Here is a 19,658-nt window from a genome sequence, read left to right on the forward strand (position 1 = left end):
CCAGTGATCAACAGCATGAGCGTCATTCTACACCATGTGCCATGTGTCAACCAGCGAGCCTGACCACTCGATCCCGTCAGTCGCCTCTTATGACAAGCATGGGTTACTGAAGGGTAACCCAGGGGTACAATACATTAAGAAACAAGAGAGATATACAGATTTCATTGTTTATTAGCTCCGTTTCGAATGAGTAGACATTAGGATAGGAGCTCTCCCAAATGCCTACTTTACATCTGTTGTCTTATTACCCTTCATCATCATCCACCTGTCCTTCACTCTCTTCATCAGATGTTATGTCTTCATCTTCGGTCATGCCTTCGACCCAAGACTTATATTGGTACAATTTTGAAATCACTTCATGATACATATTATTTGTGTCTTTTACTTGTTTCAGTATTCCTTCTGTCTTTGGACCATACTGCATATGGTACAGATAAGTAATAAATCGGGCATACGTCTCTTTAAACGTGCTCCACATCAATTTGTTCAGTTTGGCTTGAATCATGTCTTCGTTTAAACCTCTTTTTATGTACAGCTGTCGTTTCTCATCCAAAAAGTCTTTATTCAGCTCACGTGTACGTGAATACATTTGTCTTATACCTTGCTCTTCGAGATCAGCCATCTTATTTTTCCTGTTGCCATGTGTGACATCGCTTAATGATTCAACATCATCGTCCTCATTTTCCATTTCAGGACATTGTTTATCGTGTAAATGTCTTTGTAAATTATGGTTAGTGCTAAACACTTGACCACAATAGTCACAATCCGACAGAGGACGTGGTCTCTTTACAGGTGAGAAGTTGTTGTCTTCCTCCCACTGCCTTTTCACTTGGGGTATCCCAGGAGGACCCACTGAAGACTTTTCGGGACACCAGTTTCTTCTGTGTTTTTGCAAATCTTGCACATCTTGAAACACGAGTCCACAGGCATCACAAGTTGGCATGGTTGAGAGGTTTTCTTCACACGTCTGCTCACGCTGAACATCTAACTCGGACTGAATTGCCCTGGCTTGGAGGTGTCCTTTTAAATTGAATGCATTGGGACAAAGTCGCCTATGGGGTGGTGTTTGGGGTTTTAGATCAACCAACAAGTAGCCATAAGGCTTCTGGGTAGCCCTTTGAAACGGCTCCATGAAATGGTCTGTGTTACCTGGATACATTTGCCTCGCCAAAGTCATGATGGGTTGTTGATCGATAGGGTTGTTGAACAGAAGCAGATAATGACAGTTTCTTCGTTGTGTGGGATCCTTACTGAAATACAAATTCTGGTTCAAGGCGATCACTGAGAGATTACGATGATGACTTCCTTCCGTAAACAGATCTGTAATGCGTGGATCTTTGCTGGCAGTAGACATTAAGTCATCGAGGATAACCACGTTCACCACATGGGGGTCTAGAAATGCATCCTTTTCGAGATCAGAAGGAATGCCTTGATGAAATTCCACATAGGGATAAACATGGGTTTGAATGGCATTATACAAGGGCTGCCATCGTTTGTAGAGCCATATAATACGTTCAGGATAAGGTTTAATGTTCATCCTTTCTAGAATCTGTTTCACTAAGTAGGTTTTCCCACAGGAGGTGGGCCCTGAGACAATCATGGTGAATGGATGTCGCAACCTACATTCTTCCAATGCCTGGGTAATACTTTCTGATGAATGTGGTTGCTGCTGCTGCTGCTGCTGCTGCTGTGGTTGTGGAGGAGAAGGAGGAGGAGGAGGAGGAGAAGTAGGAGGAGGAGGAGGAGGAGGAGGAGGAGGAGGAGGAGGAGGAGAGGGTTGTTGATGTTTCTGTCTTCTATGTCTCAACATATTGTCTGTCCTGGAAAAAGTCATATAGCACACGGGACACGTTGTTGACTGCATGGTGGTCCGAGTCTAAATGGCAGGGAACCATGTCTACTGACTGCTTTTATCTAAAAAGTCGTCTTCCGTTTCTTCATGGGAAACTGGGAGGAACTTCCAACTTTAGATTCCCCTTTCTTCTGCATCTGAATAAGAGCCTTGGCTTGTTCGACCACTTGTTGAGTAGGGGTAACGAAATTAATCTTAGGTTGTTCTGTGGTTTCTGGTTTTTGTTTGTCTTTCTTCCACTCTGGATCATACAGTTCCAAATATCGTTCAACAGACAACATGGCAGATTTTTCTCCTCCACGTGTTATAGAATGATAAGGGTCTCCTTTCCCTTCAGCCCTGAGCATGTAAAATCGTGTCCATTTTTCGGCATCCGGACCGAAGAGTTTGTATCGTGGATTATTCATGATGAAAACGGAGGCGGTCTGAGGTGATGCGTCACTGTCACTGGTCCACGGCTAAATGAAGTTAGATAGTCCTTGTGGCCTGTTATATAGATATCTTCATTGACCTTGGTATAGCTTTCAACATCGCTGCCAGGATGGTTCGGATGCACTACTATGACAAACTAAACCGGGTGTACCAAACATACTAAGCCAATGCTCTATCATACAACCAGGCATTTTGAATGGCATCATCTCTAAGTGCATTGACAAACTGTGGTTTCAAAACAAATACTACGATTGGCATGTTGCTGGCAAAAAGACTCTTCCACCTACTGTCTGTCGTCCACAGGGGGTGAACTAATCTTCGTAACACCGCTAGATAGTTATTTCTATCATTTTTCCTCAGGAAACGACGCCTTTCATATCGAGTCACTGGTAATCTTCCCTTTAATAACCTATTGATAATACCATTGATGGCAAGAATCTGTTCTCTGTTCATTTCTAAGATGTCTTGTCGAATCTCCTCAATGTCTTGAAACATTAACATGAACCTTAAAAATTCGTAATGCTTCAACACGTACCTAGCCATACTATTTCAAGCAAACAAACTCTTATCGCGGTTGGGATCTCAGTGAGATTAGTATTGAGTCAACCTCTATTTATACTATACATAGACAACCAAGGCAGACATACTCTTAACATTGATTTATTTCCAATAGTCACACATTTTACATCACACTCTTGGTTGCAAATCCACATGACTACCCCAACGGGTCACCTCTTTCTGAGGTACTCCCACCAGGGCCAAATACGGACAATGTGGAGACCATTTTTCATGTTCGGCCCAGGGATCATCATCTACTTCCCAGTTCTTGAGAACGAGACCACATTGAAAACACTTGCAAGCGTCCCCTCTGATTAAGTACACAAATCCTGCCTGAGCCATTTGACTAGGACTCTGTTTCATCTGCACTGGCCAGTCTTTAAACGAATCGAGTCTTTTCTGGAATGAAGTCCATTCAGTCTTGATTGCACAGCAATCTGCAACGACAGTCTTGTCGAATGGGTAATGTCCACACACATCCATGATACCCCAGACCAATGGTAACACGTCCACACAGTACAGCGTCTAAACCAAGAATGGCTTTACACCCAGTAACTGTAGTCACTAGGGTTGCAAAAGGAACACTGGAGGTACCCCATCTGGTTTTGATGATCGTCCTGAAGCATACAGGGTACCCTGTCCTTCAGTTCTGGCACAAAGTCTGACATGACTCTTACACAATCTACCAGCTTTTCCCACTGATCTAGGGACAACAGAATACATTGGTTGGTAGGTATCACTCTACCACTTTTCTGATCATTCTCCCACTGTCGCACATCAATACCATTGTCGTCCCAGGAAGCGTACATGTTCCCTCCAACATGGACGTGTGAGTACCTTCCCTGCTGTTTCAGCTGCATGTGAACACTAGACACTTCCAGCCAGTGTTTCAAGGTAAGCACGATGCCTCGTTTGGTTGGGTAGGTCTTGCCACTCGGGTACACTTCGTACTTCCTCACATGAATTTCTAGTTTTCCATTCCATGTCTTGGCTGTCACATAGACGTCGTCCCCCAGATGTAAATGGCATCTGGGATTTGGAAGTGTTACCAGGACCTCGTTATCACAACTCTCACGGTGAATGGTTTCCATCTTCGAGGTAAACAGCTACCAGTAGAGTCAAGAACATAAGATCCGTACGATGTCTCTGGCGACTGAAGTCAGAATGATATGGAGGGCTGTTCGGGGGGGGCTTTATATTACCCACCCGAGTCTAAATAAAGACACACCAGGTGTGCACACAATAGATCTCACTATAGACCTGAGACAAAGACTGATGGTCTAAAAATAGACACACCAGGTGTTCACACCATAGATCTCACTATAGACCTGAGACAAAGACTGATGGTCTAAAAATAGACTCAAAACCATGGACCTCATTATAAATTCAAAATGGACGATTTAGGATTCAAGAAGCCTGGTTACAACAAATGTGGTTATTAGGAAACATAACGTTTAAGAAATGTGTTCGTTTTGCAACACTGTGTGGGGTTAAGCCATACATTTCTTTTGACTCAGAAGTCTTGACCCAACACAATCAATGTCCGTATTTTGTCTTTTGCCTTCTGATCCCGTCTTTATTAATTGTTCAGGTATACAATTGACTTGCCTTTGAATGTGTTTGTGACGATCGCCACCGATGAGGTAGGATAGTATTACTGTCACCTTTTCACGAGCATCTGGAATCAACGGTGTTTGTTGGTAATTCTTTTCAACATGCCAACGTTATAACTTGATACAATCGATTGTGCTTTTAGTAGATATATCTGATAAAAATGGAAAATACTCTCAACAGTTATTTCAAATCCACGTTTCACTAGTATATTATCTTCTCCCCATTATTGAGTTGTAAACTTATGTGTATATGGAAGGTATTTCATGTGTCCAAACGTCCAAAGGTAACTTGGAAACTTAAACAAAATTGTTTAAAGACACCTGAACTTAACCAAGTCAAATCCAATCCTCAAACCACGCAGAGTCCGTGTAATGACTGCGGTTTTGCACGGGAGATATGAATAAGTGATATTTTTGCAAGAACATTGTTTGAGTGTTTAGAAATCGCACATGCACAACGGTATAAAAACTTTCACTTCAAATGTTAGATATGGAGTGTTAAGAAAAACCTCAAAAGAAATGCCCAGATTAACAAAAGAACAACGTTAGAGGGTCAAAGGAATGTTGCCAGTGGGGGTAGCACAGCCCTGCATGTGTAGCAAGAACATTGAATTGCTTCCGTAATACTGTAGGCAACTTGGTCCAGATATTCAGAATAACAGGTCTGACAACAGACAGGCCAAAACAGGCAGACCAAGGATGAACACGCCCCCTGACCATCTGCGTAATAGATTCTTGCCTGTGACGTCATCGACCTTGAATACGTTCAGCCGTGTGGTCAGCAGACAGACAGTAGCAAGATGACTAAAGGCAGTCAGAGCCCACAGATGCCCGCCGTTGACCAGTGAACGTCGAAGACTGAAATGGGTGAGAACGTTGGCAACGTCATAATTGGCAGCGAGTCCTCTCCACCGACGAGAGAAGGTTGTGTGTGTTCCATTCTGATGGCAGATAGCTGTTTGTCGTCAAAGAGGAGAACGTACTGTCTGTTGTTGCGTCCAAGAGCTCGTACCCTTTGGTGTGGGGAGGCATGTGCGAATGACGAGAGAACGCCATTGGTCATGAGTGAAGGTAACGTGAATGCCGTACGCTACAGAGATGAGGTCCTATACCCTCGTGGTTCATGGGTTACCCTGGCCAGCTCGCCAGACCTTTATTCCACAGAGTACCAATGGGATATCATGGACAGACAAATTCGACGGCGACAACAACCTTGCGTGACTCATTTCACGTGACGTCATCAGGAGACTGACGAGTTCAGTGCGTAGGAGTTTGCCTGCATTCAAGCCAATGAGGTCACACACGCTACTAGGGTGACACATATCACCACCTATTGTCATGTTGTGCCGAGCTGAACCACGATTTCCTCTTCACCGGCGACAGCGTGCTTACCGTCGGAGATGTATGTTTTGCCCCTAGTTCCATTGGACAAGTCGACAGATTCGGTGGAAGAAGTGTCGGGTGCGATATCCAGCACACAAAGATCTGATTTAGTGGTGGTTCAGCGGAATTTGACAGCAAATCGGCACATCAACGACGTCCTTGCACGCCACGTGCTTCCGATTATGGACCGACAAAGGGAGTTGTTCCAGCATGACAACGCTACTTCACATACAGCACGCGTCACGGTTCGTCGGTTCGCTAACTTGCCAATTCGAACGTCATTGTCTTGCCATGGCCTCATGGCAATAAATTATTCTAAAAATTGCCTATGCGTTTCTTTTTGTGAAGAGTGCAATAGCCGCTACCGAGCGAGTGAAATAGAGTCATACATAAAATGTCAGTTTTGAACACCGCCAGCACGTAACTCAAGTGTTTTGAACAGAGGTTAACTCGGATGAAGCGAGCCATGGACTCGTCGCAACACAGCGAGGGACAGTCACACACATTGGTACTTGTTCAGTGCGGGTGCAAAGAATGACTCGTATATCGCCGATATCGGCGATCGGCTGATGGGAGCGAGTTTTCTTCACAGGAAATTGGACATCCGATGCCCAGGCTTGAAGACAAAGTGCATTTAGTAAAATGCATATGTTTACATTGAAAGAAATTACAATTGAATAATTTATTTACATATATATATATATATATATATATGTGTGTGTGTGTGTGTGTGTGTGTGTGTGTGTGTGTGTGTGTGTGATATGTTGGAATAAACGTCACCTCACAAACACCCCTGCAACAATTGAAAAGAAGAAAGAGAAAAACGCAATGCACTGATCAACCTTCTTTTCCCAATTCATTCATTCTATCTGTTGTAAAAATACACTCATGTGATACGTTGAAATTGGTTCCTTGATGAAGAATCAACATTTTATCTGACATCTGTGCCATTATTTATATTAAATGTACCTGTCGCGTTCATTTTACACAGTGAACTGCCATAATAATTTAACATATATAAGAGGGGCATTAATAAGATATAATATGTGTTCAGTGTGGTAATCAGATGTTCTGTGTGGTAATCAGATTTTCTGTGTGGTAATCAGATGTTCTGTGTGGTAATCAGATGTTCAGAGTGGTAATGTGGTAATCAGATGTCCTGTGTGGTAATCAGATGTTCTATGTGGTAATCAGATGTTCTGTGTGGTAATCAGATGTTTTGTGTGGTAATCAGATGTTATGTGTGATAATCAGATGTTCAGAGTGGTAATGTGGTAATCAGATGTCCTGTGTGGTAATCAGATGTTCAATGTGGTAATCAGATGTTTTCAGATGTTCAGTGTGGTAATCAGATGTTCTGTGTGGTAATCAGATGTTCTATGTGGTAATCAGATGTTCTGTGTGGTAATCAGATGTTTTCAGATGTTCTGTGCGGTAATCAGATGTTCTGTGTGGTAATCAGATGTTATATGTGGTAATCAGATGTTCTAAGTGGTAATCAGATGTTCTGTTTGGTAATCAGATGTTCAGTGTGGTAATCAGATGTTCAGTGTGGTAATGTGGTAATCAGATGTTCTGTGTGGTAATCAGATGTTCTATGTGGTAATCAGATGTTCTGTGTGGTAATCAGATATTCTGTGTGGTAATCAGATGTTCTGTGTGGTAATCAGATGTTCAGTGTGGTAATCAGATGTTCTGTGTGGTAATCAGATGTTCTGTTTGGTAATCAGATGTTTTCAGATGTTCTGTGTGGGAATCAGATGTTCTGTGTGGTAATCAGATGTTCTGATGTTCTGTGGGGTAATCAGATGTTCTGTGTGGTAATCAGATGTTCTGTGTGGTAATCAGATGTTGAGTGTGGTAATCAGATGTCCTGTGTGGTAATGTGGTAATCAGATGTCCTGTGGTAATCAGATGTTCTATGTGGTAATCAGATGTTCTGTGTGGTAATCAGATGTTCTGTTTGGTAATCAGATATTCTGTGTGGTAATCAGATGTCCTGTGTGGTAATCAGATGTTCAGTGTGGTAATCAGATGTCCTGTGTTGTAATCAGATGTTCTGTGTGGTAATCAGATGTTTTGTGTGGTAATCAGATGTTCAGTGTGGTAATGTGGTAATCAGATGTTCTGTGTGGTAATCAGATGTTCTATGTGGTAATCAGATGTTCTGTGTGGTAATCAGATATTCTGTGTGGTAATCAGATGTTCAGTGTGGTAATCAGATGTTCTGTGTGGTAATCAGATGTCTGTGTGGTAATCAGATGTTCTGTGTGGTTATCAGATGATCTGTTTGGTAATCATATGTTCTGTGTGGTAATCAGATGTTCTGTGTGGTAATCAGATGTTCTGTGTGGTAATCAGATGTTCTGTGTTGTAGTCAGATGTTCTGTATGGTAATCAGATGTTCAGTGTGGTAATCAGATGTTCTGTGTGGTAATCAGATGTTCTGTTCGGTAATCAGATGTTCTGATGTTCTGTGTGGTAATCAGATGTTCTATGTGGTAATCAGATGTTCTATGTGGTAATCAGATGTTCTGTGTGGTAATCTGATGTTCTGTGTGGTAATCAGATGTCCTGTGTTGTAATCAGATGTTCTGTGGTAATCAGATGTTTTCAGATGTTCTGTGTGGTAATCAGATGTTTTGTGTGGTAATCAGATGTTCAGTGTGGTAATGTGGTAATCAGATGTTCTGTGTGGTAATCAGATGTTCTATGTGGTAATCAGATGTTCTGTGTGGTAATCAGATATTCTGTGTGGTAATCAGATGTTCTGTGTGGTAATCAGATGTTCTGTGTGGTAATCAGATGTTCTGTGTGGTAATCAGATGTTTTCAGATGTTCTGTGTGGGAATCAGATGTTCTGTGTGGTAATCAGATGTTCTGTGTGGTTATCAGATGTTCTGATGTTCTGTTGGGTAATCAGATGTTCTGTGTGGTAATCAGATGTTCTGTGTGGTAATCAGATGTTCAGTGTGGTAATCAGATGTCCTGTGTGGTAATGTGGTAATCAGATGTCCTGTGTTGTAATCAGATGTTCTATGTGGTAATCAGATGTTCTGTGTGGTAATCAGATGTTCTGTGTGGTAATCAGATATTCTGTGTGGTAATCAAAAGTCCTGTGTGGTAATCAGATGTTCTGTGTGGTAATCAGATGTTCTGTGTGGTAATCAGATGTTTTCAGATGTTCTGTGTTGTAATCAGATGTTCAGTTTGGTAATGTGGTAATCAGATGTTCTGTGTGGTAATCAGATGTTCTATGTGGTAATCAGATGTTCTGTGTGGTAATCAGATATTCTGTGTGGTAATCAGATGTTCTGTGTGGTAATCAGATGTTCAGTGTGGTAATCAGATGTTCTGTGTGGTAATCAGATGTTCTGTGTGGTAATCAGATGTTTTCAGATGTTCTGTGTGGGAATCAGATGTTCTGTGTGGTAATCAGATGTTCTGATGTTCTGTGGGGTAATCAGATGTTCTGTGTGGTAATCAGATGTTCTGTGTGGTAATCAGATGTTGAGTGTGGTAATCAGATGTCCTGTGTGGTAATGTGGTAATCAGATGTCCTGTGTGGTAATCAGATGTTCTATGTGGTAATCAGATGTTCTGTGTGGTAATCAGATGTTCTGTGTGGTAATCAGATATTCTGTGTGGTAATCAGATGTCCTGTGTGGTAATCAGATGTTCAGTGTGGTAATCAGATGTCCTGTGTTGTAATCAGATGTTCTGTGTGGTAATCAGATGTTTTGTGTGGTAATCAGATGTTCAGTGTGGTAATGTGGTAATCAGATGTTCTGTGTGGTAATCAGATGTTCTATGTGGTAATCAGATGTTCTGTGTGGTAATCAGATATTCTGTGTGGTAATCAGATGTTCAGTGTGGTAATCAGATGTTCTGTGTGGTAATCAGATGTCTGTGTGGTAATCAGATGTTCTGTGTGGTTGTCAGATGATCTGTTTGGTAATCATATGTTCTGTGTGGTAATCAGATGTTCTGTGTGGTAATCAGATGTTCTGTGTGGTAATCAGATGTTCTGTGTTGTAGTCAGATGTTCTGTATGGTAATCAGATGTTCAGTGTGGTAATCAGATGTTCTGTGTGGTAATCAGATGTTCTGTTCGGTAATCAGATGTTCTGATGTTCTGTGTGGTAATCAGATGTTCTATGTGGTAATCAGATGTTCTATGTGGTAATCAGATGTTCTGTGTGGTAATCTGATGTTCTGTGTGGTAATCAGATGTCCTGTGTTGTAATCAGATGTTCTGTGGTAATCAGATGTTTCAGATGTTCTGTGTGGTAATCAGATGTTTTGTGTGGTAATCAGATGTTCAGTGTGGTAATGTGGTAATCAGATGTTCTGTGTGGTAATCAGATGTTCTATGTGGTAATCAGATGTTCTGTGTGGTAATCAGATATTCTGTGTGGCAATCAGATGTTCTGTGTGGTAATCAGATGTTCTGTGTGGTAATCAGATGTTCTGTGTGGTAATCAGATGTTTTCAGATGTTCTGTGTGGGAATCAGATGTTCTGTGTGGTAATCAGATGTTCTGTGTGGTTATCAGATGTTCTGATGTTCTGTTGGGTAATCAGATGTTCTGTGTGGTAATCAGATGTTCTGTGTGGTAATCAGATGTTCAGTGTGGTAATCAGATGTCCTGTGTGGTAATGTGGTAATCAGATGTCCTGTGTTGTAATCAGATGTTTTATGTGGTAATCAGATGTTCTGTGTGGTAATCAGATGTTCTGTGTGGTAATCAGATATTCTGTGTGGTAATCAAAAGTCCTGCGTGGTAATCAGATGTTCTGTGTGGTAATCAGATGTTCTGTGTGGTAATCAGATGTTTTCAGATGTTCAGTGTGGTAATCAGATGTTCTGTGTGGTAATCAGATGTTCTATGTGGTAATCAGATGTTCAGTGTGGTAATCAGATGTTCTGTGTGGTAATCTGATGTTCTGTTTGGTAATCAGATGTTTTCAGATGTTCTGTGTGGGAATCAGATGTTCTGTGTGGTAATCAGATGTTCTGTGTGGTAATCAGATGTTCTGATGTTCTGTGTGGCAATCAGATGTTATGTGTGGTAGTCAGATGTTCTATGAGGTAATCAGATGTTCAGTGTGGTAATCAGATGTTCTGTGTGGTAATCATATGCTCTGTGTGGTAATCATATGTCCCGTTTGGTAATCAGATGTTCAGTGTGGTAATCAGATGTTCTGTGTGGTAATCAGATGTTCTGTGTGGTAATCAGATGTTCTGTTTGGTAATCAGATGTTCAGTGTGGTAATCAGATGTTCTGATGTTCTGTGTGGTAATCAGATGTTCTGTGTGGTAATCAGATGTTCTGTGTGGTAATCAGATGTTCTGTGTGGTAATCAGATGTTGAGTGTGGTAATCAGATGTTCTGTGTTGTAATCAGATGTTCTGTGTGGTAATCAGATGTTCTGTGTGGTAATCAGATGTTTTCAGATGTTCTGTGTGGGAATCAGATGTTCTGTTTGGTAATCAGATGTTCTGTTTGGTAATCAGATCTTCTGATGTTCTGTGTGGTAATCAGATGTCCTGTGTGGTAATCAGATGTTCTATGTGGTAATCAGATGTTCTGTGTGGTAATCAGATGTTCTGTGTGGTAATCAGATATTCTGTGTGGTAATCAGATGTCCTGTGTGGTAATCAGATGTTCTGTGTGGTAATCAGATGTCCTGTGTTGTAATCAGATGTTCTGTGTGGTAATCAGATGTTTTCAGATGTTCTGTGTGGTAATCAGATGTTCTGTGTGGTAATCAGATGTTCTATGTAGTAATCAGATGTTCAGTGTGGTAATCAGATGTTCTGTGTGGTAATCAGATGTTCTGTGTGGTAATCAGATGTTCTATGTGGTAATCAGATGTTCAGTGTGGTAATCAGATGTTCTGTGTGGTAATCAGATGTTCTGTTCGGTAATCAGATGTTCTGATGTTCTGTGTGGTAATCAGATGTTCTATGTGGTAATCAGATGTTCAGTGTGGTAATCAGATGTTCTGTGTGGTAATCTGATGTTCTGTTTGGTAATCAGATGTTTTCAGATGTTCTGTGTGGGAATCAGATGTTCTGTGTGGTAATCAGATGTTCTGTGTGGTAATCAGATGTTCTGATGTTCTGTGTGGTAATCAGATGTTATGTGTGGTAGTCAGATGTTCTATGAGGTAATCAGATGTTCAGTGTGGTAATCAGATGTTCTGTTTGGTAATCATATGCTCTGTGTGGTAATCATATATCCTGTTTCGTAGTCAGATGTTCTGTGTGGTCATCAGATGTTCAGTGTGTTAATCAGATGATCTGTTTGGTAATCATATGTTCTGTGTGGTAATCAGATGTTCTGTGTGGTAATCAGATGTTCTGTGTGGTAATCAGATGTTCTGTGTTGTAGTCAGATGTTCTGTATGGTAATCAGATGTTCAGTGTGGTAATCAGATGTTCTGTGTGGTAATCAGATGTTCTGTTCGGTAATCAGATGTTCTGATGTTCTGTGTGGTAATCAGATGTTCTATGTGGTAATCAGATGTTCAGTGTGGTAATCAGATGTTCTGTGTGGTAATCAGATGTTCTGTGTGGTAATCAGATGTCCTGTGTTGTAATCAGATGTTCTGTGTGGTAATCAGATGTTTTCAGATGTTCTGTGTGGTAATCAGATGTTTTGTGTGGTAATCAGATGTTCAGTGTGGTAATGTGGTAATCAGATGTTCTGTGTGGTAATCAGATGTTCTATGTGGTAATCAGATGTTCTGTGTGGTAATCAGATATTCTGTGTGGTAATCAGATGTTCTGTGTGGTAATCAGATGTTCTGTGTGGTAATCAGATGTTCTGTGTGGTAATCAGATGTTCTGTGTGGTAATCAGATGTTTTCAGATGTTCTGTGTGGGAATCAGATGTTCTGTGTGGTAATCAGATGTTCTGTGTGGTTATCAGATGTTCTGATTTTCTGTGTGGTAATCAGATGTTCTGTGTGGTAATCAGATGTTCTGTGTGGTAATCAGATGTTCTGTGTGGTAATCAGATGTCCTGTGTGGTAATGTGGTAATCAGATGTCCTGTGTTGTAATCAGATGTTCTATGTGGTAATCAGATGTTCTGTGTGGTAATCAGATGTTCTGTGTGGTAATCAGATATTCTGTGTGGTAATCAAAAGTCCTGTGTGGTAATCAGATGTTCTGTGTGGTAATCAGATGTTCTGTGTGGTAATCAGATGTTTTCAGATGTTCTGTGTGGTAATCAGATGTTCTGTGTGGTAATCAGATGTTCTGTTTGGTAATCAGATGTTCAGGGTGGTAATCAGATGTTCTGATGTTCTGTGTGGTAATCAGATGTTCTGTGTGGTAATCAGATGTTCTGTGTGGTAATCAGATGTTCTGTGTGGTAATCAGATGTTGAGTGTGGTAATCAGATGTTCTGTGTTGTAATCAGATGTTCTGTGTGGTAATCAGATGTTCTGTGTGGTAATCAGATGTTTTCAGATGTTCTGTGTGGGAATCAGATGTTCTGTTTGGTAATCAGATGTTCTGTTTGGTAATCAGATCTTCTGATGTTCTGTGTAATTAATCAGATGTCCTGTGTGGTAATCAGATGTTCTATGTGGTAATCAGATGTTCTGTGTGGTAATCAGATGTTCTGTGTGGTAATCAGATATTCTGTGTGGTAATCAGATGTCCTGTGTGGTAATCAGATGTTCTGTGTGGTAATCAGATGTCCTGTGTTGTAATCAGATGTTCTGTGTGGTAATCAGATGTTTCAGATGTTCTGTGTGGTAATCAGATGTTCTGTGTAGTAATCAGATGTTCTATGTAGTAATCAGATGTTCAGTGTAGTAATCAGATGTTCTGTGTGGTAATCAGATGTTCTGTGTGGTAATCAGATGTTCTATGTGGTAATCAGATGTTCAGTGTGGTAATCAGATGTTCTGTGTGGTAATCAGATGTTCTGTTCGGTAATCAGATGTTCTGATGTTCTGTGTGGTAATCAGATGTTCTATGTGGTAATCAGATGTTCAGTGTGGTAATCAGATGTTCTGTGTGGTAATCTGATGTTCTGTTTGGTAATCAGATGTTTTCAGATGTTCTGTGTGGGAATCAGATGTTCTGTGTGGTAATCAGATGTTCTGTGTGGTAATCAGATGTTCTGATGTTCTGTGTGGTAATCAGATGTTATGTGTGGTAGTCAGATGTTCTATGAGGTAATCAGATGTTCAGTGTGGTAATCAGATGTTCTGTTTGGTAATCATATGTCCTGTTTCGTAGTCAGATGTTCTGTGTGGTCATCAGATGTTCAGTGTGTTAATCAGATGATCTGTTTGGTAATCATATGTTCTGTGTGGTAATCAGATGTTCTGTGTGGTAATCAGATGTTCTGTGTGGTAATCAGATGTTCTGTGTTGTAGTCAGATGTTCTGTATGGTAATCAGATGTTCAGTGTGGTAATCAGATGTTCTGTGTGGTAATCAGATGTTCTGTTCAGTAATCAGATGTTCTGATGTTCTGTGTGGTAATCAGATGTTCTATGTGGTAATCAGATGTTCAGTGTGGTAATCAGATGTTCTGTGTGGTAATCAGATGTTCTGTGTGGTAATCAGATGTCCTGTGTTGTAATCAGATGTTCTGTGTGGTAATCAGATGTTTTCAGATGTTCTGTGTGGTAATCAGATGTTTTGTGTGGTAATCAGATGTTCAGTGTGGTAATGTGGTAATCAGATGTTCTGTGTGGTAATCAGATGTTCTATGTGGTAATCAGATGTTCTGTGTGGTAATCAGATATTCTGTGTGGTAATCAGATGTTCTGTGTGGTAATCAGATGTTCTGTGTGGTAATCAGATGTTCTGTGTGGTAATCAGATGTTCTGTGTGGTAATCAGATGTTTTCAGATGTTCTGTGTGGGAATCAGATGTTCTGTGTGGTAATCAGATGTTCTGTGTGGTTATCAGATGTTCTGATGTTCTGTGTGGTAATCAGATGTTCTGTGTGGTAATCAGATGTTCTGTGTGGTAATCAGATGTTCTGTGTGGTAATCAGATGTCCTGTGTGGTAATGTGGTAATCAGATGTCCTGTGTTGTAATCAGATGTTCTATGTGGTAATCAGATGTTCTGTATGGTAATCAGATGTTCTGTGTGGTAATCAGATATTCTGTGTGGTAATCAAAAGTCCTGTGTGGTAATCAGATGTTCTGTGTGGTAATCAGATGTTCTGTGTGGTAATCAGATGTTTTCAGATGTTCAGTGTGGTAATCAGATGTTCTGTGTGGTAATCAGATGTCCTGTGTGGTAATCAGATGTTCTATGTGGTAATCAGATGTTCAGTGTGGTAATCAGATGTTCTGTGTGGTAATCAGATGTTCTGTTCGGTAGTCAGATGTTCTGATGTTCTCTGTGGTAATCTGATGTTCTATGTGGTAATCAGATGTTCAGTGTGGTAATCAGATGTTCTGTGTGGTAATCTGATGTTCTGTTTGGTAATCAGATGTTTTCAGATGTTCTGTGTGGGAATCAGATGTTCTGTGTGGTAATCAGATGTTCTGTGTGGTAATCAGATGTTCTGATGTTCTGTGTGGTAATCAGATGTTGTGTGTGGTAGTCAGATGTTCTATGAGGTAATCAGATGTTCAGTGTGGTAATCAGATGTTCTGTGTGGTAATCATATGCTCTGTGTGGTAATCATATGTCCTGTTTGGTAATCAGATGTTCAGTGTGGTAATCAGATGTTCTGTGTGGTAATCAGATGTTCTGTGTGGTAATCAGATGTTCTGTTTGGTAATCAGATGTTCTGTGTGGTAATCAGATGTTCTGATGTTCTGTGTGGTAATCAGATGTTCTGTGTGGTAATCAGATGTTCTGTGTGGTAATCAGATGTTCTGTGTGGTAGTCAGATGTTGAGTGTGGTAATCAGATGTTCTGTGTTGTAATCAGATTTTCTGTGTTATAATGAGATGTTCAGTGTGGTAATCAGATGTTTTCAGATGTTCTGTGTGGTAATCAGATGTTCTGTGTGGTAATCAGATGTTCTGTTTGGTAATCAGATGTTCAGTGTGGTAATCAGATGTTTTCAGATGTTCTGTGTGGTAATCAGATGTTCTGATGTTCTGTGTGGTAATCAGATGTTCTGTGTGGTAATCAGATGTTCTGTGTGGTAATCAGATGTTCTGTGGTTATCAGATGTTTTCAGATGTTCTGTGAGGTAATCAGATGTTTTGAGATGTTCTGTGTGGTAATCAGATGTTCTGTGTGGTAATCAGATGTTCTGTATGGTAATCTGATGTTCTGTGTGGTAATCAGAGCATCTCATTGTTGTAGGTTCACGTCAATGTTGATTATAATATTGTCACGGTGAATGAAAACGTCCTGGCACGATTAGTGTCTGCTATATTTTGTCAGCATGTTCAGAATTAAAAAGATATGTTCAAATAAAAAAATAAATTCTGATTACATAAATCTTAATTTGGAAACTAATGGCTGAAAAACGTTGTTAAATGGAATTCGAACCCAAGACATCTTTTGGATTTGTAACTAGCTATGGATATTTGTATTAGTGTATTTTTCTTCTCATTCCGAGATTTGAAATTAAAATGCCATTGGGCTTAATGATACAGTTACCGGGTTGGATGTGCAGGCCAGGAACTCAGAAACTACATGACTTTAATAATATATATTTCATAGTTTTTCAACATATGTTTGGACAAAGGCCTGAACACATTTCGTAAGCATTATGCCTGCCTTAAAAACAACAAGAATATATGGAAGATGTAAAATGGAACTATGGTCAGATGCCGGCAATGAGAATTCCTCTAACAATGCAAATAACATGTTAAATAAAGATGAATTTGAAAGTACAAAAATGAAAACATATATATCTGGTGTTAACATTGATTTATATACATTTGATCACTGTTTTCCATTTAGACTGTATGGAAAGAGCAGTAGATACACGCTTATTCTAGACTGGACATTTAACATTTACACTATACGTTTATGTTTTTGTCATCGTACAACACGTATCCCACTGGGTGGTGCGTGTAGCACCCATATCAACTGGTTGATCACAGATAACAATGTGTCATTGTTGATTCCGGCTTGACATTTGATAATTATGAACCATGTCCATTTCGTGTTGTTTTGGTGTGTTCGGGTCCATGTATCACCTGAATACGTACACGTATCACGCGTTCAACACGGATGACAACGTCAGCTGTCATTGATGGTTCCTGGTGCACGGTTGTGTCCACTGCGCAATTTCTAGTTGACACCATTTTGAAATGTTATCATTTTATCAATATCACTGTAGTGTTACTGGTACTCATCCCGGATGCATGTTGCCCTCATACATGTAGCAGTTGGTGTGCTTGCTATTCTTGTATTACTTCGAAATAAACAATATTCCGTTAGCCAACTTTCCCTCTCTGTCGAGCAATATACCAGCAGCTCCAGCCATTTGTGTCTACATTTCCCAAAACCAATCAAGCATGGCCTTGTTACAAAGATTCTAAGAACGTCACATACGACAGCGTTCACAAGCTGTTTGATCAAGGTTACAACATTCAAGACCCCAGTAAAGCTTTTAAAATGTTTATGGTTATATTATAAGTGAATAAAGAACGTTTAAGAAATATGGTTTTTTTGCAACATAATAAAGGGTCTCAGTAAAAGTATTTCTTTTGCAAATGATCATGACTCACAAAAGATACCTGCTTTTGCGACTATGATGAAACTTGGGGACTTCAGTGCATCCAGTCCAGGTTAACATAAATCGTCAACTTCAGAAAATAGCTGATTATCCCCCATAACGGATCCCATTAGGGAAAAAGATGTGAAAATAATATACATTATGACTGTTCAAAATTGAGTGGAGAAGGAAATACTGTGAATTATTCGAAGAACAATACAAACTCCAAAAACGCAAAAAACAAAAACGCCACGATCATCGTAATTAGATGAATTCATATGGGACATGGCCTAAGGCCCCAAAAGCATGTTCTTTCAAAGGACGTCAAGGCCAAGTAGAACGTTTTATAGTAGACATGTGGAAGACAGTCCCAAATTCATCGCATCAGAAAAAGTTCAATTCAGTTCCCTAGTTTGGCTTGTACCATAGGTTCTTACCTTGCCTTTGCATGTGTTTGTGACGGGTACCGCCGGTAGGGTAGGGTGCGCTAACACGGCCATTTGGTAGTGATTCACAAACACTTTCAATGATAAGGCCGGAACAGAACAATCGACTGATTTGCTTCGATTTTTTATGAATATCGAAAGTATTGTGCCTCTTATATTTGTCAGAACAGTTATTTTAAATGCACGTACATGTCAATGTTGATCGACTTGAGCTACTGAGCTACTGACCGACCGACCCACCGACCGACCGAATGAATGAATGTACCAGCAAGTGCTAACAGGATTGATTAGTGATTGATTAGGTTTAGTGAAATAGGCTAAGAGCGTGGGCCCGGGTGTGCTGCGAGGCTGACATGTGTACCAAATGGTTAGGTCCCGTAAGTTCGACCTTTGGATGCGTGTGAAAACAAACTGGTCAGTTTGGAGGGGTATGTCGTTGAGGTAGACTAGTTCCAGACAATGGGCAGTCAATGTTTTTACAACGGTACGGTTAATGCTAAAATGTTCACCGGAAAATAACTGAACAAGGATCACGCTGTAAAATGTCATTTTTATTTGTGCTTTCATTGCGGCACTAATTTCTATTGTCTACATGATAGATAATACATATAAATAACGTTGAGAGCTGTATTAAATAAAATAACATAACAGATGGTTTTATTTTGATACACACACAATTTTTTTTTTGTTTGAGTGGCATTCTAGAAGTTGGTGGTATAGAGATGACAAGACTTTATAGATGATCAACTTCTTTATTTTAACAATGGCGACGTTTCGGTATAGATTCTTATACCGTTTTCAAGCATATTGGGGAATGAAGGGGTACACCAGTTTATATACAAGATAAGATAAAGAGATAACAATAACAAAGGTGGAAACAAAGCATCAAAGAAAGTTACATGATGAGCTACAATAGCATGGTGATGAGCTCATATAACATGAATGAGATGGGTGGGATTACCAAGACAATTAGTGACTGTAAGTTAATTAGGCAGAAGCCAAGGTGGTGGGGGGTGAATTAGTGGGAAGCTAGTGGTGAGGAATGTGATGAGAAGCCAGGGTGGGTGAGTGGGTAATTATTTGTGGATTACGTGGTTGTAGGCTGATGGGATGTATAGCCCTGATCCCTGTTAATAGAGGGGTTAAAACGGCGTATTTGTAATGCCTCGGCCAGTTTCCGCTGAGTGTAATCATGTTTGTTGTTTGTAAGTGTTTTGACAGTGTCCCAGTTGATGCTGTGTTGTGGAAATTTGGTGATGTGTTCCGAAATGGCTGATTTAGTGTCTGCATTGTTTGTGGATGTCTTATGTTCTTTGATGCGTATGTTGAGTAGTCTGGATGTTTCACCAAGGTAGTTGTAGTTGCTGCCACAGTCGCAGCTGATGTTGTAGACCACACCTTTAGGCTGTTGTTGTTTTGTAGTGTGTTTACATTGAAGATGAATTTTTCCACTAACTTGGGGGAACCAACTGCAAAATTTATGCAGATGAATTGCACTAGGATCATGCATGAAATTGGTAAAGAGCAAGTGCAAATATCGCTAATTCGGACAGCTGCGTTTTGGTGTAAAGTTTTGTTAAGAATTTGGAATTTTTTACTGATTTTCATCATTTACTGAACTCATGAACATACATTGCAAAATCTGGTTTAGAACAGTAGACTGAAGTAAGTGTCTACATTTACACTAGTGAGTCTAAACTTTT

The 19,658-nt window shown here is 40.2% G+C and overlaps 1 protein-coding gene and 1 long non-coding RNA gene across 2 annotated transcripts; one reads left to right on the forward strand and one right to left on the reverse strand.

Annotated features, from left to right (window-relative positions):
• The first annotated feature begins 1,651 nt into the window (after positions 1-1,651).
• LOC124252757 lies at positions 1,652-19,046 on the forward strand. The gene is made up of 3 exons (XR_006892023.1): positions 1,652-1,662; positions 5,554-5,558; positions 18,951-19,046. It is a non-coding gene; the product is annotated as an uncharacterized LOC124252757 (long non-coding RNA).
• On the reverse strand, positions 3,218-3,968 carry LOC124252755. Its single transcript, XM_046686408.1, has one exon. It carries the CDS (start codon positions 3,931-3,933, stop codon positions 3,385-3,387), a length of 549 nt encoding a protein of 182 aa, XP_046542364.1. The 5' UTR covers positions 3,934-3,968; the 3' UTR covers positions 3,218-3,384.
• Positions 19,047-19,658: the final 612 nt, after the last annotated feature.

Source organism: Haliotis rubra, unplaced genomic scaffold (assembly GCF_003918875.1).
Source record: "Haliotis rubra isolate DU_JTF1 unplaced genomic scaffold, ASM391887v1 Scf523, whole genome shotgun sequence".
Lineage (NCBI taxonomy): Eukaryota > Metazoa > Mollusca > Gastropoda > Lepetellida > Haliotidae > Haliotis > Haliotis rubra.